Source organism: Phoca vitulina, unplaced genomic scaffold, assembly GCF_004348235.1.
Source record: "Phoca vitulina isolate PV1807 unplaced genomic scaffold, GSC_HSeal_1.0 scaffold24, whole genome shotgun sequence".
Taxonomy (NCBI): domain Eukaryota; kingdom Metazoa; phylum Chordata; class Mammalia; order Carnivora; family Phocidae; genus Phoca; species Phoca vitulina.
The window spans coordinates 6,822,050-6,849,879 of record NW_022589727.1 but is presented as its reverse complement, the minus strand read 5'-3'; the positions used below and the strand labels follow the sequence as shown (position 1 = coordinate 6,849,879).

Below are 27,830 nucleotides of genomic sequence, written 5' to 3'. Positions count from 1 at the left end.
TCTTTATTGTTCTCTTGATCATCCTAGCTTAAAGATGAGAGAGCTATGAAACAGTTTTTGAGCAAGTTTCATTTATGTATAAATTGCAAAAGTTTATACATATTTATAGAGCTTTTATAAACTTTTTATTTTGAAATAATTAGAGATTGACAGGAAGTTGCAAAAACAGTATAGGTTCCCCTCCAGTTTCTCCCAATGGCTATGTCTTACATAACTATAATGCAATGTCAAAATTAGTAAATTAACATTGATACAATGTGTGTGTCTAGCTCTATGCCATTTTACACGTGTGTAGACTTGCATAATCACCACAGCAATCAAAATATAGAACTATTTCATCACTATCAAGATTTCCTTTTTACTACCCTATTTGAGTTGCCTACCCTTTTCTGCCCCCACCATCCCTAATCCTTGGAACCCACTAATCTGTTATCTGTATCTATAATTTTGGCATTTTGAGAATGTTATATAAATGAAATTATACACTTTGTGAACTTTTGATAGTGGCCTTTTTCACTCAGTACGATGTTCTTAAGATCCATCTAGGTTGTTACATATATTGTACCTTTTGATTGCAGAGTCGTCATCCATGATATGGTTATACCATGATCTGTTTAACCATTTATCTACTGAAGGACAACTTGGTTTTTTGCCTGTTACAAATAGAGCTGCTATGTACATTTTTATACAAGTTTCCATGTGGACTAAGGTTCTCATTTCTACAAATTAAAGCTAGCACTGTGATTGCTAGATCATATGATAAGTGTCTATTTAGTTTAAAAAAATTAAATCTACATTTAGCTTATACATTTAGTATAAAATACTTCTTCTCCAGCAATGTATAAGGGACTTTTCTCTATATCCTTACCAGTATTTGGAATTGTCACAAATTTTTTATTTTGCCTGTTCCAATCTGTGTTTAATGATACTTTGTTGTGGTCTTAATTTACATTTCTCAAATGACTAATGATGTTGAAAATCTTTTCATTTGCTTGTTTGCCCTTCTTCCATCTTTTTGGGTAAATTGTTTCTTTAATATCTTTTGTCTTTATTCTTATTGGATTGCTTAAGTTTTTTTTACTGTTGAATTTTGAGAGCTTTTTATATATTCTAGATATGTCCTTTCTCAAATATGTGGATTGCAAATATTTCCTCCTATTCTGTAGCTTATCCTTTTAATCTCTTAACAGGATCTTTCACATAGCAAGAGGTTTTAATTTTGATGAAGTTTAATTTATCAATTTTTTTCTTATAGCTTATATAAAGTTTTTATCATGAATGTTTGTTGAATTTTCTCAAATCTTGTTTATGCATCAATTGATGTGATCATGTGATTTTTTAAAATTTAGCCTGCTAATGTGGTAGATTACATTTATTGATTTTTGAATATTGCCCTAGTGTTGCATCCCTGGAAAATAAGCCCCATTTAGCTATAGCGTAAAATACTTCTTATATATTACCAAATTCCATTTACTAATATTGTGTTAAGGGCATTTGCATCAATCTTTGTGAGGGATTTTGGTCTGTATTTTTGTTTTTTGTACTGTCTTTGTCTAATTTTGTTATCAAGGTAATACTGGTCTCGTTTATTTCATTCATTTCTTTTATTATTTTTCTTCCTCCTGCTTGCTTTGGATTTATCTTGCTCTTCTATTTTTAAATTTCTTAAAGTGGGAGCTTAGATTATTGATTGGAGACTTCTTTTCTGGTGGAAGCATTTAGTGCTATACATTTCTGTCTCAGCACTGTTTTAAGTATGTCTCACAGGTTTTGGTATGTTCATGTGTTCACTTAGTATAATGTTCCTCTAGGTTCGTCCATGGTGTTACAACTGTCTGGGTTTCCTTCTTTCTCATGACTGAATAATATATATGTATTTTTATGTATCTTTTTTATCCATTTATTTGTTGACAGACACTTAGGTTGTTTTCATTACAAGTAACACTGCAATGAACATGGGAGTACAGATATCTCTTTAAGATACTAACTTCATTTCCTTTGAACAGATACCCAGAAGTAGTATTGCTGGATCATATGGTAGTTCTATTTTTAATTTTCTTGAGAAACTTCCATATTGTTTTTCATAATGGCTGTACCAATTTACATTCCCACCAGCAGTATATAGGGATTCCTTTTCTCCATATCCTGCCCAACGTTTGTTATCTTTTTTTCCTTTTGATCAAAGTCAACCGAACAGGTGTGAGGCACTATCTCACTGTAGTTTCCATTTGTATTTCCCTGACAATTAGTGATGTTGAGCATCTTTTCATGTACCTGTTAGTCACTTGTTTGTCTTCTTTGGAAAAATGTCCTTTCAGTGCCTCTTCCCATTTTTTAATTGGGTTATTTGGTTTTTTGCTGTTGCGTTGTGTTAGTTCCTTGTATATTTTGAATATTAACCCCTGATCACCCTTATCATATATATAATTAATCCCATATCATATTTGTAATTTGCAAATATTTTCTCTCATTCCATAGGTTGCCTTTTCATTTTTATAATTTATTTATTTTGCTGTGCAGAAGCCTTTTATCTTGATGTGGTCCCACTTATTTTTGCTATTGTTGCCTGAGCTTTTGGTGTCAAATCCAAAAAATCATTGCCAAGACCAATGTCAAGGAGCTTTTTCCCTATGTTTTCTTCCAGTAGTTTTACAGTTTCAGGTCTTACATTTAAGTCTTTAATCCAGTTAAGATTAATTTTTCATTCTGAGTATTTTGTTGTTTTTGATTCATTTGTAAATGGGATTGATTTCTTAATTTCTTTTTTAGGTAGTTCATGTGAGTGTATAGAAATGCAACTGATTTTTGTATGTTGATTTTGTATCCTGTAAATTTAGTGAATTCGTTCATTAGTTCTAACAGTTGTTTGGTGGCATCTTCATTGTTTTTTATATATAAGATTGTGTCACCTGCAAACAGAGATGATTTTACTTTTCTTCTTGATGGGGATATCTTTTATTTCTTTTTCTTGCCTAATTACTCTGGCTGGTACTTCCAGTATTATGTTGAATAGAAGTGGGAAGAATAGATATCCTTGTCTTAAAGGAAAAGTTTTTAACCTTTCACTATTGAATATGATGTTAGTAGTGGGCTTGTGATATATGCCCTTGATTATGTTGAGTTATGTTCTTCCTATACTCAATTTCTTGAGAGCTTTATCATGAAAGGATGTTAAATTGTGCTAAATGCTTTTCCTGCATTTATTGAGATGATCAATGATTTTTATCCTTTATTCTATTAATGTGGTAAATTCCATTTGATAGTATTTTGTTGAGAATTTTTTTTCATCTATATTCATTAGAGATACTGACCTATTTTTTTTTCTTGTAGTGTCCTTAACTGGCTTTGGTATTAGGCTAATGCTGCCTTATAGAATGAGTTTGGGACTGTTCTTTCCTATTAAATTTTTTGGAATTATTTTATTTTATTTTATTTTTAAATTTTTTTTTTTTTTAAGATTTTATTTATTTATCTGACAGAGAGAGAGAGAGCGACAGCAGGAACACAAGCAGGGGGAGTGGGAGAGGCAGAAGCAGGCTTCCCTCTGAGCAGGGAGCCCAACGCAGGGCTTGATCCCAAGACCCCAGGATCATGACCTGAGCCGAAGGCAGACGCTTAACGACTGAGCCACCCAGGCGCCCCTTATTTTATTTTTAAAGATGTATTTATTTTATTTTAGAGAGAGAGAGAATGGGGATGGGGGACAGAGGGAGAGGGAGAGGGAATCCTCAAGCAGACTCTGTTCTGCACTCAGAGCCCCACTCAGGACTCAATCTCACAACTCTGAGATCATGACCTGAGCCAAAACCAAGAATCAGGCACTTAACTGACTGTACCACCCTGGTGCCCCTGGAAGAATTTTAGAAGGATTTGCATTAATTCTTCTTAAAATGCTTAGTAGAATTCACCAGGGAAACTCTCCAGTCCTGGATTTTTCTTTGTTGGAAGGTTTTTGGTCACTGATTTAAATCTCCTTAGTCATTTTTGGTCTGTTAAGATTTTCTGTTTCTTCATCATTAAGTCTTGGTAGGTTATATATTCCTAGGAATTTATCATTTCTTCTAGGTCATCCAAATTTTGGCATAAAGCTGTTTATATTAGATTCTTACGATCCTTTGTAATTCTGTGGTATCAGTTATAATGTCTTCTCTTTCATTTCTGATTTTATTTGAGTCTTCTCTCTTTTTCTTCTTAGTCTATCTAAGAGTTTGTTAATTTTGTTTATCCTTTCAGAAAACCAGCTTTTAGTTTCAGTAACCCTTTCTATTATTTTTCTGGTCTCTGTTTCTGCTCTGGTCATTGTTACTATCTTCCTTCAGCTAACTTTGGCCTTAGTTTGTTTTTCTTCTTGTGGTTCCTTGAGGTGTAAATGTAGGTTGTTTATTTGAGATCTTTCTTTTTTCTTAATATAGACATTTATCACTCTAAACTTCCCTCTTAAAACTGTTTTTGACCGGGCGCCTGGGTGGCTCAGTTGGTTAAGCGACTGCCTTCGGCTTAGGTCATGATCCTGGAGTCCCTGGATCGAGTCCCGCATCGGGCTCCCTGCTCAGCAGGGAGTCTGCTTCTCCCTCTGACCCTCCCCCCTCTCATGTACTCGCTCTCTCTCATTCTCTCTCTCTCTCAAATAAATAAATAAAATCTTTAAAAAAATAAAAAAAAAAAAAAAAACTGTTTTTGACCTATTCCATAAGTTTTGGCATGTTGTGTTTCTATTTTCATTTGTTTCAAGATATTTTTTGGTTTCCCTATTGATTTCTTCTTTGACTCATTGGTTGTTCAGGAGTGTATTGTTTAATTTCCACTTGTGAATTTTCCAACTTTCCTCCTGTTACTTACTGACTTCTAGTTTTATTCCATTGTGTTTGGAAAAGGTATGATTTCAGTCTTCTTAAATTTGTTAAGAGTTGTTTTGTGACCTAACATGATCTATCCTGGAAAATGTTGTATTTATACCTGAAAAGAATACGTATTCTGCTGCTGTTGGATGGAATGTTCTGTATCTGTCTATTAGGTCTGTTTTATATAAAGTATATTCAAGTCCACTGTTTCTTTGATGTTCGGATGGTCTATCCATTGTTGAAAGTGGGGTTTTGAAGTCATCTATTGTTATTGTATTGTTGTCTATTTCTCCCTTTAGATATGTTAGTATTTGCTTAATAAATTTGGGTGCTGCAGTGTTAGGTACATATATATTTACAATTGCTAATATACTCTTGATGAATCAACCTTTTTATTATTATATAGTGATTTTGTCTCTTTTTACAAGTTTTGATTTGTCGATTTTGTCTGATATAAGTAGAGCTACCCCTCCTCTCTGCACTTACCTACCTACCTATATGTCACTACCAAATATTATTATTAAATTTTAAGTTCCTAGAGGGTAATTAATCTGCACATTTTTCTTTGTATATTACTGTACATAGTTGCAGCTATAAGAGTGTCTTTGACAATGATGGAAATGATACTGTTTTAATAATATTTTCCCTTCTTCATGGTTTTATTTCATAGTTAAAGAATATACTTCTACAGATTTCATTTCTAAAAATGAACCAGAGAATATTTCTAAAAAACTTAGAAAAATGGGTAGAAGAGGTCACATATTAGGTGCCAGTGATCAGTTGCTACCCAAACTTCTGGTAGAACATGCTAATTTCTTTAGATGCCTTCCCTCCTCAGTACATCAAAGATGGGAGTAAGTTAGCATCGTTAGATAGAATTTCTTCCAGTTTTGGCAGGAGAGGGACATTTTTCTGTTATCCTGAGAAAACACATTGGTCAGTGAGACATAGGCCCAGCTTTTTGAATTGTCAACATGGGAAGTAGTTGCCTCCTATGGATACATTGGGCAGGGTCAATGATACTTGGTGTTACTAGAATTCCCATTAAGACTCTGGTGATCAAAATACACTTGCTTAGGAGTGAATAGAGAGAAACTTAAAGTACTCCTAAAGCATCTATAATGTTGACAGTTTGAATGATATTCTGACCAACTCAGTCTCCCCCAATTCTTCTATAAATAAAGGAAATTTAAGTTCCTGTAAAATGGATCTGTGTTTATTTTATTTTATTTACATCATGTGTGTATTTAGGAAGTACCCATTTATTTTGACAAAATGAGTTTTAATTTGAAAATAATCTCTGGAGGTCTAGCTGAAGGAATATGGTCTTCCAAGGGTTACCATTCAGTTTCTTAGGTTCCACAGGATTAGAAATTCTCTAAATTTACTTTTTCAGGTTAAGAACTCAAGCTGTATTTAAGTCAAGAGAACTCCTTGCTGCTAAAGAGTTTAACAAACCCCGAGAATTCAATCTGGATATGAATGGGGATGACTCTGGACCAAGGTAAACCTGACTAATGGGTGAAAGAAAGAACATGTAGGACACAGATATTAAGGCACAGATATTAAGGATATGTTTGGTATATATTTATAGCTTTATATAGGTTTATATTGGTTTTCTGATAATATGAATAAATACATTCTCATTATAAAATTTTTTAAAAATATAGGAAAGTGTAAAGAAGAAAATAATCATTCATGATCCTACCATTCAGAGATGATCCTTTGAGCCCTCTCCCCCTTTCTGTCTTTCTTTTATAATAATATATTCTATATTGAGTAATAGGGATTATGCTTATGCAGAATTTTAATTTTTGCTTTTTTCACTGAATCATATTTCCTGATATCATAATTTATTTTATGAAAACAATATTAATTCATTCAACAAATATTTATTGACAAATATTTCTCTATTAGCCTGTTATTGGATAATACAGGCTTTTGCTATTATAAATTATGCCTTGAAGAACATTTCTATGAATAAATTTTTTACTTTATCTCTACCTGTGTCTTTGATATAGATTCTATAAATGGAACCACTAACTCAAAGTATATACGAATCCTTTTAAGATTGATTCACATTACCCAGTTGCTTTCCATAAAAGTTAAATCAGTTTTCACCACCAAAGCTGTGTTTGAGAATTCTCTTTTCATGAAATTTGAAGAATTTTTGGCCATTATTTTTCAAAATTTTTTTTGCCTATTCTCTTTCTTCTTTCCTTTTTGGATTTCATTTATAGGTATATTAGGCCTTTAGTGAAGTCCCTGACTCTCTGCTAATTTTTTAGAATTTTTTTTTCTTTATTCTTCATAGTGGATAATTTCTATTGATCTGTTCTCAAATTCATCAACTCTTCTGTTATTTCCAATCTGCTATTAAGCCCATAGAATGATTTATTTTTATTTAGATAATGGATTTTTTAGTTTTAGAATTTCCATTTGGATCTTTGTTAGAATTTCTATTTCTCTGCTGAACTTTCCTTTTTTATTCATTACAAATATATTTTTCCTTTAAAATGCTTGTCTCCAATTCTAACACCGGAATCATCTTGGGATTTGTTGCCATTGATCAACTTTTCTCTTGAGTATTGTTCATGTTTTCCTTTGTACATCTAGCAATTTTTTATTGTTTCCTGGTATTTTGAATGACTCTGGAATTTAGTTATAGTTCTCTAAACAATGTTAATTTTTATGTTAGCAAGCAGTTAACTTAACTGAATTCGAATTCCAACCTCTGTTTCCCTTGAGTAACAGTGAAAATCACTGCTGAGCTCTTTTAACTTTAACTGGGATGGATGTTTGAGTCTGCCTCATTTGCATGTAGTTCAGGAGTCAGACAGAACTGGCAGGGTTGTTACACAGAATTTGAGGCTTTCACTCTTTCTCTCTGACCTCTCCAGGATTTTTCCTTTTTCAGGTGCTTTGGTCAGCTCAGACTCTGTCCTCTGGTTCTTTAAGTCCCAATGCCACTGTCTTCTTTCAAGTGCTGATCCTCTTCCAGTTTCTGCTTGTTTTCATTGACTCTTCAGTGCTTCAGGTTTGGTTTTTTTTGTTTTTTGTTTTTTCCTCCCAGAGTTTATATTATTAATTATGGGAGTTTGGTCCTATGGATACTACTCAGCCAGTGTTAGAAGCAGAACCCAAGAATTCTCATTTCATACAATTTTGCCCTCTTTTAATTTTGGTAAAATACACATAATATAAAATTTACCATCTCAACCATTTTTAGTGTACAGTTCAGTAGTATTAAGTATATTCACATTATTATGTAACCAATCTCCAGAACTTTTTTATCTTGCAAAATTGAACCTCCATACCCATCAAACTGCTCCACATTTCCTCTCCCTGCCAGCACCTGGCAACCACCCTTCTACTGTCCATTTCTGTAGTTTGATTGCTCTAGTTACCTCATATAAGTGGAATCATGTAGTATTTGTCTTTTGATGACTTGCTGTAATTTATTTAATTTTTACTATTGATATCAAGCATACGCATAGTTTAAAAACTCAACTAGTTCAACAAGGCTTCTGCGAAATAGCATCCTCCTCTACACTGGAGCAGCAGTACTCCCAATTTTCACTCTTCAGAGATAAGAAATTTTGACTGTTTTAGATGTTTCTTCTTTTATTTGTTTCTTCTAGCATTATATCCATATTTCTGGATGACGTAGGCATTGAGTATTAGCTTTCTGCTATGAAAGATGATGACTTAGCTCTCACAGATAACCATCTATTGGCTTTCTCCATCTCTTCTCACTTTTCCCCACATTTCTTCCTTCTCACCTCCTTTCCCTTTTTCACTTCCCCCCCAATATACATACCCACACACATGATTTTCCCTTTATTCTGTCCTCTAAATATAGCTATATCACAAGATGGTTACAATAAGACTGTATCATCTATTTTATACACAGCTGGGCCATATACTATATGATTATTAAATTTAATTTTTATTGTTTTCTCTAGAGCTTAGAAATGCCTTATTTAATTTTCTGTGTACTCATTCATTTGTTAATTCATTCAAATATTTATAAAGTTTCCCACCAGGTGTTAGATACATTCTAAACTTTGGGGGATATAGCAGTGCACAAAACAAAAATTTCTGACCTTATGCAATTTACATTCTCAAGTCTTGTAATTCCCAAACTCACCCAGAAAGTTTAATTCTCTGAATATATTTAAACACATTAGTTATTCTATCATATCTTCATTGTGTTCTTTTGCTGCTATATTTCCTTCTTTCTTCTTTCTTTTTTGTTTTTTTAAGATATCCCTCCTGGAGCCCTCTGTTATCCTGTTTATATATTTACTTGCTTGCTTATGGTAGAAAAAAAATATATAAATGCTGATAAGACAAAAGAAGAATTTAACACATACCTATAATCTCATCATCTAAAGAAAATTTTAGTATATAACTTCTAGATCTTATTTCTTTATGGTGTATGATATGTATTATATTACATATTTTGTTTCATATTCCACTTTTTTAATTCAAGTATAATTAACATACAGTGTTATATTTGTTTCAGTGTCCAATATAATGATTCAACAATTTTGTACATCACTCAGTGCTCATCAGTATAAGCATACTCTTGATCCCCTTGATCTATTTCACCCATCCCCCTGCCCACCTCCCCTCTGGTAACCATCGGTTTGTTCTGTATATTTAAGAGTCTGGTTTTTGTTTGTCTTTTTTCTTTGTTTGTTTGGTTGGTTTATTCCTTAAATTTCACATCTGAGTGAAATCATATGGTATTGGTCTTTATCTGTTTGACTTATTTCACTTAGCATTATATAATACCCTCTGAGTTCACCTGTGTTGCCACAAATGGCAAGATCTCATTCTTTTTTTATGGCTGACTAATATTCCAGTGTGTGTGTGTGTGTGTGTGTGTGTGTGGGCGCATGCATGCGCGCACACACACTTTTTTTTTTTTTTAATTTTAATTCCAATATAGTTAACATACAGTGTTAGTTTTGGGTGTACATTATAATGATTCAACAATTCTATACATTACTCAGTGCTTGTCAAGATAAGTGTACTCTTAATCCCTTCACCTATTTCACCCATCCCCCCACCCACCTCCCCTTTGGTAACCCTCTGTTCTATAGTTAAGAGTCTGGTTTGGGATTTATCTCTTTGTTTTTCCTTTTCATTTGTTTTGTTTCTTAAATTCCACATATGAGTGAAATCATATGGTATTTCTCTTTCTCTGATGGACTTAGTTCACTTAGCATAATACTCTCTAGATCCATCCATGTTTCAAATGGCAAGATTTCATTCTTTTTTATGGCTGAGTGATACATTGTGTATATATATACCACATCTTTTTCTTCCATTTATCTATAGATAGACACTTGGGTTGCTTCCATATCTTGGCTATTGTAAATAATGCTGCATTAAACACAGGAGTGCATATGTCTTTTTGAATAGGTGTTTTTGTTTTCTTGGGGTAAATGCCCAATATTGAAATTACCGGATCATATGGTAATTCTATTTTTAATATTTTGAAGAAATTCCATATTGTTTTCTACAGTGGCTGCACCAATTTGCATTCCCACCAGTGGTGCATGAGGTCCTTATTCTCTGCTTCTTAGCCAATACTTGTTATTTCTTGTATTTTTTTTATTTTAGCCATTCTTACACATGTAAGGTGATATTGTGATTTTGATTTCCACTTCTCCGATGATTAGTGTTGTTGAGCATCTTTTCATGTGTCTGTTGGCCATATGTATGTCTTCTTTGGAAAAATGTCTATTCATGTTCTCTATCTAATTTTTAATCGAATTATTCATTTTTTTGGTGTCAAATTCTATAAGTTCTTTATATACTTTGGGTAGTAACCCCTCTAATAAGATGATTATGTAGTTTTTATTCTTTCTCTTATTAAAGTGATGTATCACATTGATTGATTTGTGAATATTGAATCACTCTTGCATCCCTGGAATAAATCCTACTTTATAGTGGTGAATGATCTTTTTAATGTAATGTTGGATTTGGTTTGCTAATACTTTGTTGAGGATTTTTGCATCTATGTTTGTCAGAGATACTGACCTATAGTTTTTTGGTTTTGGATCTCTTTTTGGTTTTGGTTTTGGGTTTTTTTGGGGGGGGTGTTTTTGGGTTTTTTTGGTTTCTTGTAGTATCTTTATCTGGTTTTGGTATTAGGGTAATGCTGGCCTCATAAAATGAATTTGGAAGCTTTCCTTCTTCCATTTTTTGGAATAGTTTGAGAAGAATAGGTATTAACTCTTCTTTAAATGTTTGGTAGAATTCATCTGTGAAGCCATCTGGTCCTGGACTTTTGTTTGTTGGGAGGTTTTTGATTACTGATTCAATTTCATTGGCTAATAATGGGTCTGCTCAACTTTTCTATTTCTTCCTGATTCAGTTTTGGAAGGTTATATGTTCTAGGAATTTATCTATTTCTTCTAGATTGTCCAGTTTGTTGGCATATAACTTTTATAATTCTTTGTTATTTCTGTGGTGTTGGTTGTCATATCTCTTCCTTCATTTCTGATTTTACTTACTTGAGTCTTCTTTCTTTTTTTCTTGATGAGTCTGGCTAAAGGTTTATCAATTTTGTTTAACTTTTCAAAGAACCAGCTCCTGGTTTCATTCATCTGTTCTATTGTTTCTTTAGTTTCTATTTCATTTATTTCTGTTCTAATCTTTACCATTTCCTTCCTTCTATTGGCTTTGGGTTTTGTTTGGTCATAGTTTTCTAGCTCCTTTAGGTGTAAAGTTAGGTTTTTTGTGTGAGAATTTTCTTATTTCTTGAGATTGGCCAGTATTATAATTTTCCCTCTTAGAACAGCTTTAGCTGCATCCCAAAGATTTTGGACTGCTGTGTTTTCATTTTCATTTGTCTCCATATAGATTTTTATTTCCTCTTTGATTTCCTGGTTGACCCATTTATTGTTTAGTAGCATGTTATTTTTCCTCCATATATTTGTGTTCTTTCCTAATTTTTTTTCTTATGACTGATTTCTGGTTTCATATGTTGTGGTCAGAAAAGATGCAAGATATGATTTCAGTTGTTTTTTTTTAATTTATTGAGACTTGTTTTTGGTGTAATGCGATCTATTCTAGAGAATGTTCCATGTGTACTTGAAAAGAATGTATATTCTGTTTTGGGATGGAATGTTCTTTTTTTTAAGATTTGATTTATTTGAGAGAGAGAACACAAGCAGGGGGGAGGGGCAAAGGAAGAGGGAGAAGCAGACTCCCCACTGAGCAGGGAGCCCAATGCGGGGCTCAAACCCAGGACCCTGAGATCATGACCTGAGCCAAAGACAGACACATAACTGAGCCACCCAGGTGCCCCAGGATGGAATGTTCTGAATATATATGTTATGTCCATGTGATCCAGTGTGTCATATTCCAATTTACTTTTAGTTATACTTTGCTAAATTTCAAAAGAAAAACATTTTTTCTTATCAAAAGTAAAACATCCAAAGAAAAATTAAGAAAAAATAGTCATGTTTTATTCTTTATTCTAATGTTCCCTATCCTGACTATCTTGGTTGAATTAGTGTTAACACACTAATGTATATCCTTCTATACCTTTATGCTTACCTATATATACAACATCTATAAACATTTGAGATAAAAATGAACACATTACTTGTTAATTTTCCCCCTTACTTAACAGTACTTAATGGTCATCTATTGGATTTTTAGATATACAACTGTGGTAAGTAGAATAATTGCTCTCCAAAAATGTCTGTGCTCTAATCCTTGGAACCTCTCAATGTGTTACCTTACATGGCAAAAGGACTTTGCAGATACGCTCAAGGGAACAGACTTTGTGGGTGATTATCCTGGATTTTCTGGGTGGGCCTAGTCTAATTACAAGTCCCAAAAAGTGGAGAACCTTTTCTTGCTGAGTCTGAGAGATGAGAGGGAAGGAAGAGGAAAGATTCCAGGCACGAGAGTGACTTAACCTGTTATTGCCGGCTTTGAAAATGGAGGAAGGAGGTCACAAGCCAAGGAATGCAAGTAGCTTCTAGAAGCTTGGGACAGTCCTCAGCTGACAGCCAGCAAGGAAATGGGGACCTCAGTCCTCTAACTGCTGGGAACTGAATTCTGCCAACAACCCAAATAAGCAAGGAAACATCCTCTCCTAGAGCCTTCAGAAAGGAACATAGCTCTGCCTACACCTCAGTGTTAGCCCAATGAGACCTGTGTCAGACTTCTGACCTACAGAACTGTAGAATAATACATTTGTGTTGTGGAAACCACTAAATTTGTGATAATTCATTATAGCAGCAATAGAAAACTAACACAAATACTAACTTGTTTTTTTATAAAAGCATATTAGTCTGTGGTTTCTGTATATACAGTAACTTATCCAGCACTTCTGTTCTTGGGCATTCAAGTTGTTTCAAGTTCTTTACCACTATGCACAAGGCTATAACAAGCATGACTGAACTTACATTCTTATGTTCTAGTACTTGTATTTTTTTTAGAATAAATTCCCCAAAATGAATAAGTCAGAGGCTATTTTTACATAAAAATATTTTGATGTTATAGTTATAAATTATAATAGTTCATGCCAATTTTCTTTTCCAAAAGATTATAGCAATTCATACTCCTGCTTGCAATTTATGAAAGTTTTCATCACTGCTGTTCAGGTAAGTGTAGTGAATGCTTTACAAACTAGCACTCCAGTCTAAGAGATGGACATGCTTTAAAAGTTTAGGTGCATCTGGACATGCATGTCCTACATTCCAATTATGACAAAAACAAGGTGAGACTATACACTGCTTCCAAAAAAATATTTCCTAATATGCCTTTTATCATATCATAGACCTTTTAAAATATTAATCTACATTGTAAGAGTTTGAATAAACTCTGGCAACTGCTTCCAGAGTCTGACAGTCTTTGGAAATCCAAGAGTTCTTACTCAACAGCACTTAAATTATTTAATCTAATGTGAGATTCAAAGAAGTAAAGGCAATGAATCCATCTGTCTCCTTGATTCAGTTGGCTATAAAAATGATCCTGTCTCCACTAACCCCAGAAAGAGGTAGAGATGGGTCAAGGGAGAATACATACAGCTTGAAAAGCCTTTGCAGAATGATTTAAATTAAAAAATGACTGTTGATTTCAGAAAATATAATAAAAAATTGTGGGAAATGACCTTGTTTCTACCTTGCAGGCTCTTTGATTTTGCCAGTGGAACTCCCTAGATAAAATTTAATTTTAAGCTAGATTTTGTTTATTTGGAAATTTAAAGTATCTTAGTATTAAAAATGTGTATTTAAAATATTAAACTTACTCAAGTGAGGCATTAAGAATTTGGAACTAAAATAAATGAGATAATGAGGAAGTGAAAAACATATTTTTTATAATTAACAGCTCATTTTGAGTTAATTATATACAATTACCAAAATCTAATTGCAATTTATTTTCTATTATCTGTTGTGAGAATCACAGGCAAGGGAGCTTACATTGCTGCCTTCCTGCATAAATGCTATAGCATGAAAATAAATAATATGTGAGGCCTTAATGACAAATAGTAGGGCACAGCTGAGCCAGACCATTGGAAGATAATTATCACATGAAAGATGATAATGACCTAAAGAGTCAGAAGAACTCTGATTGCTTATAGGTTTTCTGGTTTGTTTTTTAGTTAGTTTGGTGTCTTTTTGTTGGCTATGCAAAGATGACCCTTAAAAATTAACATTAGTTCTGCAATTCTGCAGATCTCTAAAAATCTGACAATTTTTGTATTTTTATGTAATACTGAGCAATAAAATTTTTTATTAAACATCTATTATTATTTTTTTAAAAGCTGGCTTGCTAAAGTACTATAGGAAATATACAGAATCCCCTACCATCAAGTACTCTAATAGTAGAATAAGGCAAATATCCCAATATTTATCATCTATTAGATAGTATAAGGACTATAAATGAAATTCAAAGAAATCAAGAAAAGGTTTTTGGAAGATGTAATATTTGAAAAAAGCCCTAAAAGATAAGATATTATTTTGACAGGTTAGGGGTATCTTTGGGTGTGTATGTCTGTTTCATGTGGGTGAAGACATGCAGAGAGTCTGAATAAGGAAGAAAATCACCGGTATGTGAAGGGCATAGTGGGAAGTATGCTTTAGTTTTACCAGAAGTGTAAGGGAAAATGAAACTAAAGATTAAAATCATAACTTAGATTAGATTATGAATGGGTTTAAATATCAGGGCAAAGATTTTGGACCTGTGTGATTGGAAGAATAAAAAAGTCAGGAAAAAGAACTGATTTTGTGATAAAGATGATTAATTTGATATTAAAGACCATTGGAATGAGGGTCAAGAATACCAGGTTTTAGTCCTTCCAAAAATTAGCCATGTGACTTTAAAGATAATGCTATGCTCCTCAGTCTCCTTGCCTTTAAACAGAAAGTTCAATTAGATTTTTACTGAGTTTCTTCCATCTCTAACATGATTATCTAATTATTAAACAGGTTGGATTTCCAAGCCAAGATACCTAGTATATAAGTAGAAATTTGAATCTAAATCTCCTAAGAGAAATTGAAGTTAGAGGTTTATATTTGGGAGTCATCTAGATTGGTGTTGTCCCTGTGGGAATGGATATTAATTTCTGAGAAAAAGTTCAGAGAAATGTAAACAGAACCTTAGAAAATGCCTAGATGGTAGGAGTCTGAAAAAACAAGAGTGGCAATCTGAAAAGCTGTCAAAGAAGCAGGCTAGGGCTGTGTCATGGAAACAAAAGAGGAAAAGCAGAAATTTGATTGAGAGAGTATGATTTTGGAGAGAGGAATGACCTAAAATGTTAATAATCCTGAGAAGTGACTGGCGAAGGAAAAGATGGCAGGAAATGAATAATTGATGGAGCCCAGTCCGAGAAAAGGTAGGATGATCAATTTCTATCACTGGTCAACCTCTCACTTATTTGTTACAGGCTTCTTTTTCTCTGCTTGTACCTGCACCCACCCCTTCTTCCTTTTTTTCTACACATGCTCCCTGTGTGACCTTATGTAGGCCCTTGACTTTAAATATCATCTATATGCTGATGACTCACAAATTTGTTTCTACAGGCCTGACCTTTCCCCCTAATCATTAAACCCATGGATCTTGTCTATACAAGACTTCCACTAAACTGTCTGATAGACTTCTTACAGATAACAAAGCTAAAACAGAACTTTTATTTCCCTTTTCTACCCCCCACTCCATATTCACACCATCCCAAATTTCATTTCAATAAATACTAGCTACTCAAGTCAAAAAGTGTCCTTCACTTCTCTCCCTTCTTCTCTCTCCTCTCACAAGCAATCTATAAGCATACTGTTTTATTTCTATTCTACCTCCAAAATGTATGTACTCCTCCCAACCATAGTTCAAACCTGGGCTTCTGTAGATAGTTCTGTTCTTACCCCCATGCAATTCATTTTCCACAGCAGATTGAAAGATCATTTAAAAATAGCAGTCTACCCCTGGCCTAAAATTCTTCAAAGACTCCTCAATCATGAGGAATGAAATCTGAAATCTTTGCCTGTCTTAGAGTATTCTACATGATCTGGCTTCTGCTTACCTCATTTTATACCACTCTCCTTCTTAGACATTTACGGACCCTTACTTAAAATTTAAACTTCTTCCCATGGCCTTTAGGGCCCTTTATGTTTTTTCTTCCTTGAATCCTATGTTCCAACTTCATTGCCCTTGGTCTTCTTTCAGTTTCTAGTACATGCTACATCATACCTATAGCTGCTTTTAGCACTCTTAATCCCGTTATTCCTTGTGTTAACTTCTTTAGATGAGAGCTTAAATATTATCTCCTGAGAGGTTACTTTCCTGATCACCTATGTATAGCATATGTCTCTCATTGTTCCCTGTTTCAGTATTCTGAAGTCCCATATACCACCACCCAACTTTCAGCTTCATGAGGGCAAAGATCACAATTGTCTTGTTATATATCATATATATATATGCGTTATAACATATCTTCTATATGTTATGAAGATTAAATATTCAGCACATAGTATGTGTTCATAAAATATTGGTGCAATGGATTTTTTAAAATCTCAATCTTCTCAGTAAAGAATGAAGTGAGATCATCTACTAAGAAAGGTGGCGGTAAGGACAATATCTGGGAGGAGGAAAGAGATACTTGGAATAATCTCAGGGGAAGGAATAATAAGAAGTCATCAAAAGGGATGATTAAGAAGTGTTGCATCCATATTATAAAAATTCCCTCAAGTTAATAAGGTAAACTACCCTAAGAGGCAACTCTCAGAAGAGTAAACCCAAACAGCCAACAGATATATAAAATCTTCTCACAACTACTCTTGGGAAAATAAAAATTAAAACCAATGAAAACAGATGAAAGACCTAAATATGACACAGGAATCCCTCCTGGAAGAGAACACAGGCAGCAACCTCTTTGACCTTGGCCACAGCAACTTCCAACGAGACACATCTCCAAAGGCAAGGCAAACAAAGGCAAAAATGACCTATTTGGACTTCATCAAGATAAAAAGCTTTTTTGCACAGCAAAGGAAACAGTCGACAAAACCAAAAGATGACCTACAGAATAGGAGAAGATATTTGCAAATGTTTTATCAGATAAAGGGTTAGTATCCAAAATCTATAAAGAACTTATCAAACTCAACATCCAAAGAACAAGTAATCCAAGAAATGGGCAGAAGACATGAACAGACATTTCTCCAAGGAAGACATACAAATGGCCAATGGACACATGAAAAAAATGTTCAACATCACTTGGCATCTGGAAAATACACATCAAAACTACAATGAGATGCCAGCTCACACCAGTCAGAATGGGTAAAATTAACAAGTCAGGAAACAACAGATGTTGGTGAGGATGTGGAGAAAATGCTGGTGGGAATGCAAGCTGGTGCAGCCACTCTGGAAAATAGTATGGAGGTTCCTCAAGAAGTTAAAAATAGAGCTACCCTACAACCCAGCAATTGCACTAGTAGGTATTTACCCCAAAGATACAAATGTAGTGATCTGAAGGAGCACCTGTATCCCAATGTTTATAGCAGCAGTGTCCACAATGGCCAAACTATGGAAAGAGCCCAGATGTCTATCAACAGATGAATGGATAAAGAAGATGTGGTATATATATGAACATAGAGGAAGGAAGGAAAAATAAAATAAGATAAAAACAGAGAGAACAGAGAGGGACACAAATCATAAGAGACTTTCAACTATAGGAAACAAACTGAGGGTTGCTGGAGGGGAGGGGAGTAGGGGGGATGGGGTAACTAGGTGATGGGCATTAAAGAGGGCATGTGATGTAATGAGCACTGGGTGTTATATACAACTGATGAATCACTGAACTCTACCTCTGAAACCAATAATACACTATATGTTAATTAACTGAGCTTAAATAAAAATTTTTAAAAAAGAAAAAAGCAGTGAAAACAAAACAAAAAGACAACATTTTTAAAATTAATAAACAGGCTGAATTGAAAGATTTAATAGTATCAAGAGTTAAAGAGAGTATGGGGAAACAGGTACTTTAATACAGTGCTGTTAAGAAGGCAAATAATCAAGTCAAAAAATGGGCAGAAGATATGAACAGAAACTTCTCAAAAGAAGACATACAAATGGATAACAGACACATGAAAAAATGTTCATCATTAGCCATCAGGGAAATTCAAATCAAAACCACACTGAGATACCACCTTACACCAGTTAGAATGGCAAAAATTGACAAGGCAAGAAACAACAAATGTTGGAGAGGTTGTGGAGAAAGGGGAACCCTCTTACACTGTTGGTGGGAATGCAAGTTGGTACAGCCATTTTGGAAAACAGTGTGGAAGTTCCTCAAAAAATTAAAAATAGAGCTACCCTGTGACCCAGCAATTGCATTACTGGGTATTTACCCCAAAGACACAGAGGTAGTGAAAAGAAGGGCCATATGCACCCCAACGTTCATAGCAGCAATGTCTGCAATAGCCAAACTGTGGAAAGAGCCAAGATGCCCTTCAACAGATGAATGGATAAAGAAGATGTGGTCCATATATACAATGGAATATTACTCAGCCATCAGAAAGGATGAATACCCAACTTTTACATCAACATGGATGGGACTGGAGGAGATTATGCTAAATGAAATAAGTCAAGCAGAGGTAGTCAATTATCACATAGTTTCACTTATTCGTGGAACATAAGGAATAGCATGGAGGACACTAGGAGAAGGAAGGGAAAAATGAAGGGGGGGAAATCGGAGGGGGAGACTATGGACTCTGAGAAACAAACTGAGGGTTTTAGAGGGGAGGGGGTTGGGGAGATGGGTTAGCCCGGTGATGGGTATTAAGGAGGGCATGTATTGCATGAAGCACTGAGTGCTATACAAAAACAATGAATCATGGAACACTACGTCAAAAACTAATGATATACTGTATGGTGACTAACATAACATAATTAAATTAAATTAAATTTAAAAAAGAATGCAAATGGCTAGAATCACTTTGGTGGTCAACATGGCAATATCATTTTACAATTATTTTTAATTATCAATGATAATTGGCACAGCAACTACCCTTCTGATCATCCTCCCCTACCTTCTAACATCATTTCTTTCCTCTTTTTTTTTAAGATTTTTATTTATTTTTTGGGGGGGTGGAAAAGGGCAGAGGGAGAGGGAGAGAATCTCAAGCAGACTCCCCACTGAGCATGGAGCCTGACACAAGGCTACATCTCACACACGGAGATCATGACCTGAGCTGAAACCAAGAGTCAGACACCCAATTGACTGAGCCACCCAAGTGTCCCTCTTTCCTCTTTTTAACTCACAGCCTTTTGGCCTAAAGAATTGTTCGTGTAGGGATGCCTGGGTGGTTCTGTAGGTTAAGCATCTGCCTTCAGTTCAGGTCATGATCCCAGGGTCCCGGGATGGAGTCCCACATCGGGCTCCTTGCTCAGTGGGGAGTCTGCCACTCCCCCTGCTTGTGCTGTCTCTCTGACAAATAAATAAAATCCTAAAAAAAAAAAAAAAAGAATTGTTCATGTAAAAAGAGAACATTTCTCTAGTATTTCAGAATTCTTTAACACCATAAATGATTAACATGGGTGGGGATCTCTGCCGTCTATCTTAGACATGCTAGAAGTCATCTGTAAAATTGTAAAATTGGGCTCAAAGACATCCCCCTATAAAGCATAACTAAAGTAAAATGAGAAAAAATGTTTGCCATTAATTGAATGTCACATAGCTTCAATAATAGAGAAATTTTCAGAGATTGGACAGTGATCTTCCCATCATCTCTCAAATCTCTCAAATTCTTTTGAGCCATAATAAAAAGAAAAACCTGTTTCCTTTTCGTACTTTCTTCTAGACCCATATTTCACTATTTTAATCATTAGCCTTTTTGATAAATATAAAAATCATCACTTAAACATAGAATTACCATATGACCCAGCACTCCTAGGTAACATTCATTTACACAAAGACTTCTATGTGAAGGCTCACAGCAGTATTATTCATAACAGCCAAAAAGTGGAAATAACCCAAATGTCTAGCAACTGATGAATGGATAAATAAAACATTGTATATCCATACAAGGGAATATTTGACAATAAAAAGGAACAAAGTACTAATACATGCTACCATGTGGATGAACCTTGAAAACAAGCTAACTAAAAGAAGGTCTCACAAAAAATCATGAATTATGTCTTCTATTTATATGAAATGTCCAGAAATGGCAAATCTATAAATAAAGGATGTAAATTAGTGACACCTAGTACAGGGAGTGGAGAATAAGGAGCAACTGCAAATGAGCATGAGGTTTCTTTTGAAGGTGTTAGAATTATTCTAAAATTAGGTTGTGGTGATGGTTGCACAACTCTAAACTTACTAAGAATTACTGTAAATGGGTGAATTTATGGTATATAAATTTATCTCACTATAACTTAAAATTTTTTTCCTCTGTTTTTAATATTGTTCAGTATTCAAAATAGAGATAACAACAAAAGAAATGTTACAAAGCTTTGCATGCTCTCAGACCATATCAGCCTTCTTCCTCAAGATTTTTCTGCCCACATACCCCTGCCTCCAGTTGGTAAATTGCTTTTTTTAAACTTAATTCTCCAAGATGACATCCCATTCTGTATTCAAAATAGATATAATACTAAGACAAGTAGTAGCAAATATTCAAATTCTATTTATGAGACCTATGTCTTGGTGAATGATAATTTGATTTTTAAAAGTTGTATAAAACCAACAATTTTAAAAAGATAAATTGGTGATAAATATAATTTATGAAATCAACTTTTCTAGTTTCTTCATTTTAAGCTATAAAGGAAATGACAGCACTTCACCAGTCTGGTGCCTGTTCTGTCCATGGCTGAGCTTGACCTTGTAGAGTCTTGAAGAGCAAAGCTTCATTCTTACATTCCATACTAGGGCACCTCCCTTCTGTACCCTTGCCACAAACTTTTTTCTTTTTTTAAAGATTTTATTTATTTATTTATTTATTTGAGAGAGAGAGAGAGAGCAGGGGGAGGAGCAGAGGGAGAGAGACAAGCAGACTCCAAGCTAAGCACAGAGCCTGATGCGGGGCTCAATCCCATGACCCTGAGATCATGACCTGAGCCAAAATCAAGAGTTGGACACTCAACTGAGCCACCTAGGTGTCCCACAAACACTGGTTTTTAAATGATGACTAATAGACTGAAGCATAAGGCTACTTGAGGTTCTCCCCAGCTATTGTCTACACATGCTTTGTTACTTTGCATATTGATGGCACTCAAATAGGAAAAAAACAAACCCATTCTCCCCTCGTACGTGGCATAGCATATCCTTAGAATTAGCTTCTTCATGTGTAAAATCTACATGTTCTTGACTCTGGATAATTTTTTAATTATATTTGTCATCTTAGTATATAGTGGGCTTGTGGGATAAATATTTTCTAAGATGGCAATTCGTAGATTTTCAGGATACTAGATTATTTGGCTGCATATCATTTTCCCAGGGTCTGATTTATATGTGTATGGGACAGGGGGTAGAGAGCATCATCTACAGAAATTAGAGTAATTTCCTGAAGAATATTGCTGCTACCACTGGTTAAATACAAGGAGCTGGATAATCAATTGTATAATCATTTACATTTTATATGCTGCACACAAATGGATAGAGTCGTGGTGTTTTTTATCCTTCACTTTAACAAATATACACAAATCTTTGTATAAAAGTAATTTTCTTCCCAGACAACATTAGTGGGCTTGGGGAATTGGAAGTTTCATTGCCACTTGAGTCGGCTTTACTTTGATAACCTCAGTCCCAGTTTTATTTGGAATAAGAGCAGTTTGATTTCTGTTTAGACAGTGACTGCCTTTCCTGTTTCCAGTCTGAAACATATGGGTTCTTGTCCTGATTTGGAACAAGGATGACATCTTGCATAGTGAACATTGTTTCCCAGGAGATAGAGCAAAACAATGGTCTCGGAGGTTCAGCTGGTTAAAAAGTATCTTTTCTTTGTTAGCATCTTTTTTGCAAGCCCTGATAGAGATTAGTCTAAAGCCTACAGCTGCAGATTTCGGTATCATATCAAATCATTAGTAGTACCCAAAGGACAGTTTCTGGACCTAGTTGATATGTCCAAGTCTTGATTCCTTTTTTCTTTCTACAAGTGTGTAAGATTTTTATTTGAAAGGAATCAGTAAACATTGCTGTGTTTCATTTATACAACTGAAGTATTTGCACATAAGATATTTTGCAGTGGCAAGAAGGAGTCAGACAAAACGGATGGAAGCCAAAAACATCTTACCAGAAAGGTCACACTGGCATATAAGATTTTTATATGCCTGTAAAAGGATGGAGGCAGCAAGGTTAAGACTCGTGATTATTAAGTCAATTTTTTAATTCTTGTTTTCATAAGTCCCAAGAGTTCTCTCTGAAAGGATATACAATTTTTCCTTGCCATAAAGAGTTATTTTTATTTTTTTAATTAATTTTTTTTAAGATTTTATTTATTTATTTGACAGGGAGAGACACAGCGAGAGAGGGAACAGAGGCAGGGGGAGTGGGAGAGGGAGAAGGAGGCTTCCAGCCAAGCAGGGAGCCCGACATGGGGCTCGAACCCAGGACCCTGGGATCATGACCTGAGCCGAAGACAGAAGCTTAACGACTGAGTCACCGAGGCACCCCAACAGTTTTTATTTTTAATTAGCAATAGCTTCAAATGGCTTTTCTAACTTCCTGGATATAGTTAAAAAAATTGATTTTTGGATTCAAGACAATGGAATACACAAAGGATAATCACATACAAACACAAAGGTTTAAAAAACAAGTGCATTCTTTTATTTGTAGAAGTATGTATGTAGGGACGTCCTGGGTAGATAGAGTAACTGGAGCTTTCTTTGAAGATAAGATGAAAAGAAACAATGACTGTGTTTCTGAGCATACATTTTGATCATAAAGTATCTGAGGATATGGTTGTGATCTTGATTAGCCCATGGTTTGTTGTAGGTAGATGCCTGTCTCAGAAGGACTGGCTATTACATATGAAACAGTGCTAATTTTTTATAATCCTACAGAGAAAATTTCATATTGAACTCAACTCATTTGTTTTTCATGTTGCTCCTGTGGTGAAGAGGATTGATTTCTGTGTTGCTTTTGCTATTTGGCATTTTCTCCTTTGGTAAACAGTGTCTGCAAGCTGTAATCCTTTAACCTTGAATCTGAGCCCTGGGCTATTTGTTGGAAAGAGAATCTTTCTTTGTTATATCATGTGACATGGTGAAGGACTGCATTAGTCAGGGTCAACCAGAGAATAGAAGCAGTAGGAGATATACATTATGAGATGTATTGCAAGGAATAGGCTTATGCTAAGCAAGTCTGAAGTCCATAAGGCAGGCTTTCAGGAAGCTCAGGCTGGAACTCTCAGGTACAGGCTGAAGCTGCTGTCCACAGGAGGGATTTCTTTCTTTTTCAGGCCTCAGATCTGCCTTTAAGACTTTTCAAGAAATTGAATCAGGCCCATCCAAATTCCCTAAGATATTCTAGATTTTAATCATATCTGTGAAATATCTTCACAGCAATCCCTAGATGAGTGTTTGACTGGTTCATTGGGTAATGTAGCCTAGCCAAGTTGACATAAAAAAGAGCATCACAGCACACCTGGTGTCAGCTTGGCACCCATACACATCTCCTTAAACCATACTTAATCTCCAATAAAGATACTAAGAAAGGCACACTTCCACCTAACATGATACAGTTATCCCGCATACAGCTGAAAAACCCAGTCCCCAGAGGAGGATGTGAAGTCTTTGGGTGGTGGTCATTGTTCTTGCTATCCATTATAATTTTAATGCTGTGATGTAGTGTAAATTATTATTAATGCATCTTATGTTAGATAATAAAGGGATGAGAGGAAAGAAAACAAAATTTAGTTAATATACATATACAAACATACTCATAACAAAGTAAGAAAAAAATATTAATCTTCATCTCTGCAACTGACCACATGGCTGTAGCTGGTATTTATAACTACTTTTTTTCAGTTACCTATTCCATATTCCCTTTGCCATCAACAAACACTTCAACTGGTTATGAATCTTTGTCCAGGAAGGTGACCCAAGCCTTCATTCCTGAGGGGGTGGGCCATTAGCATCATGTCTAAATTGGATTGTTGTAGCTTTCCAATGACTTTAATCAGAGGACATAGTACTAAGAGACACCCTAAGGGATTTCTTGTATTCCTGACATCCTCTTCCTTATCTCCATTGTGTAGTAGCAACCCATTTCCTTCTCAGATCAATCATCCCAGCCAAATAGTAACCATCTTCTTAGGTTGTTAAGTTAGAACCATGAAGAGCCCAAAGTGACAACATGGCATGTCTAATTCCAGTTCAGTGGAATCAGTGTTACATCTCCTGGTAGGAGTATTCCTCCTTTGGAACTAAGACCTCTGGACCAACAGATTCTAAGGTCATGGGGAACGGAAGCAAAAATTTTGCTAATAGATCACTCAGGGAAATAGTGAGTAGAGCCACTCCCATTTCCAACCTTTCTTTTTTGGGCTTATGAATCCTAGCTATGCTATGGGAGAAATAGTACCATATATTGGACACTGATTTCGAGCATATTTAGAACATCTTGGAGGATCTTTCCCCAGCCCTACAAGGTATTCCTTCCTAGCTGGCGCTGTTGCTGAGCCTTTTTTTTTTTTTTTTTTTTTTTAAGATTTTATTTATTTATTTGACAGAGAGAGAGCACAAGTAGGCAGACGGAGAGGGAGAAGCAGGCTTCCCTCCGAGCAGGGAGCCCGATGCGGGGCTCGATCCCAGGACCCTGGGATCATGACCTGAGCTGAAGGCAGACGCTTAACGACTGAGCCACCCAGGCGCCCTGTTGCTGAGCCTTTAAAAGCCATTTCACTGTACTACCAAGATAGCTGTTTTAGGATGACTGTGGATATGGTAAGACCAATGAATTCCACTAGTATGGTCCCATTGCAGTACTTCATAGCAAATGTAAGTTCCTTGATCAGAGGCAATGCTATGTAAAATACCATGGTGGTGGGTAAGGCATTCTGTAGGTCCATGGGTAGAAGCACTGTATACACAGAAGGAAAATTCATATCCAGAGTAAATTTCTATTCCAATAAGATATATTACAGCTACTAATACCATGACACCTACTAATACTGGATACCTATAGTCTGTCAATTGAAAAAAATAATATGTGGCTAGAATGAATGCTGTGGTACTGGGTTAGAGTTGGAGACATTAGTATATATTCACATTTTTATGTTGTCTCAATCTGCTCTGGCTGTCATAACCAAATACCAAAAACTAGGTGGCTTAGACAACAGAAATTTATTCTCTCGCAGTTCTGAAGCCTGGAAGTGTGAAATCAGAGTTATGTTGAGGGCTCTCTTGGCTTGTAGATGGCCACCTTCTCACTGTGTCCTTACATGGTGGAAACAGAGAACCAGCGAGCTTTCTGGTGTCTCTTCTTCTAAGTATACTATTCCCATCATGAGGACCTCACTGTCATGACTCATTGAAACCTGATTACCTCCCAAAGGCCCCATCTCCAAATACAAATACCATCACATTGGGAGTTAGGGCTTTGACACATGAATGGGGAGAGCATAATTCAGTCCATAGTGTGTTTGTATGTGTGTACACACTGATGAGTATATTCAAAAATAAAATTAGATACAGTTTAATATACTTAATATATATTCCCTAGCTATGTCTGCTAAGAGGGCCTAGGAACAGTGATCCCCAGGGGCAATAAGCATACCCAGCACCCAGATCTTGGTTTCTAAATACCATTCCCCAATAAAAGAAACCAGGACTCCTGAGAGAAATGGCTAATTATACGGATGGCACAAAGAAAAAGAGAGATGAGCCTGGATCCAGAAAGCAAGGAAGTGCTCAAAAATCAAAAGAATGAGGGCATGTCAAAGGGACAGAGAAGTCAACCTAAAAGAGCTTCCAATGGCCAAAGCCACAACAATTTGAGCAACAAAACAATGTAATCTATTACAACCCAAAGTATAAAATAAGTACAAATGAGTCCATACTGATATAAATAAATGACTGAATGAATAAACAAATAGAAGAAAAGAGAAAAATGTTCCTTCAGAAGAATTCCAAGTCAATATTTCTCCCTCCAGGAGGTAGAGCTTAGTACTGACTCCACTTGAGTGCGAGGTAGACTTAGTGACTCACACCCAAGGAATAGGATAGGGAAAGGGAAAATCATACTTTATAGTGGAGAAATATGGTGAGCACTACCTTAATCAAATGACCAATGATTAGTCATGTTGATATCATGTAACCCTTGGTATGATGTGATAAGGAGGGAACTTCACCACCGCAGTATTCTTCCCAAACATTTATAATCATGGGAAAAACAACAGACAAATCCAAATTGAGGAACATTATACAAAATATTTAACCAGTCCTCAAAACTGGTCAGGTATAGTCATGAAAGACAAAGACTGCACAACTGTCACAGACATGAGGAAACTAAGAAAACATGATGCTTAAATGCAGTATGATATCCTGGAACATATCCTGGGACAACAACAACAGCAAAGGCATAAAAACCGATGAAATCCTAATAGTCTAAATAGTAATGTATGAATGTTGTTTTTTTTAAGTTTTGACAAATACATCATGCTATTATAAAATGTTAACTTTAGGGGAAGCTTGGTGAAGAGTATGAGGAAGGTCTCTATATCTTTGCAACTTCCCTGGAAATCTAAAATTATTCTAAAATAAAAATTTTATTTTCAAAAACAGGAAAGTGGAAAGATAGGATATTATGTAAATGAATCAGAGAAAGAGTAGTTTTTTTTAAATAACACTGTGATTTTACAATGTACTGATTATTCAATATCTACTTAGTGTGATCTAATGGTAGCTGCACTACTTTAGCAATAAGGTGGGATTATAAACAGAATTTAGTTGCACTGAATCCCAGTGGCACTTACTAAAATGCCCTCCACAAGAATAGTAATGTCAGGTGTTTGGGCTTTTATTTGCTTATTTATTTCCTTATAAAATGATGCACAGATTTGTTAGCAGGTCGTTGAAAGTGTTCCCATGTGGTACTTTCAAATCTCCATGTGAAGCAAGAGGTTAGATGATCTGCTTGAGTGTGGTAGAAGTGAGAAAGGTACAAGGCTGAATGAGGGTGGAATTGAAGGTTTGAAGAGTAAAAGAAGCTTGAAATTACTGCTATGAAGAGCTTCAGAGAGGGAAGGAAAGCTGACCAGGAAAACACGAAAGAGATCTGGTGGCACTGCATGTTCAACTGACTTTAGAAATATAAAATTCGACTTAGGATTTTTTGACTTTACTATGGTGTGAAAGCCATATGAATTAAGTAGAAAATGTACTTTGAATTTTGAATTTGGATTTTTTTCCCCAGGCTACTGATATACCCTACAATCTTCCTTCATGATGCTGGGCAAGGGCAGCAAGCCACAGCTCCCAGTCTGCCATGCAATCACGAGGATAAGTAACTGATACACTTACAACCAT

At 35.2% G+C, this 27,830-nt stretch overlaps 1 protein-coding gene across 5 annotated transcripts in view; it reads left to right on the top strand.

The window, feature by feature from the left end:
* The window catches only part of KIAA1328 (KIAA1328 ortholog), a 357,595-nt gene that overhangs the window by 233,728 nt on the left and 96,037 nt on the right, over window positions 1-27,830 (top strand). For 4 of the 5 annotated variants that reach the window (XM_032421311.1, XM_032421316.1, XM_032421315.1 and 1 more), the window contains one exon: window positions 6,238-6,345. The exons of the other annotated variant lie outside the window; for it this stretch is intronic. In XM_032421311.1, coding sequence (XP_032277202.1) covers window positions 6,238-6,345 — 108 coding nt within the window. The remainder of the gene's footprint in view (window positions 1-6,237; window positions 6,346-27,830) is intronic. 5 annotated transcript variants of the gene reach the window in all.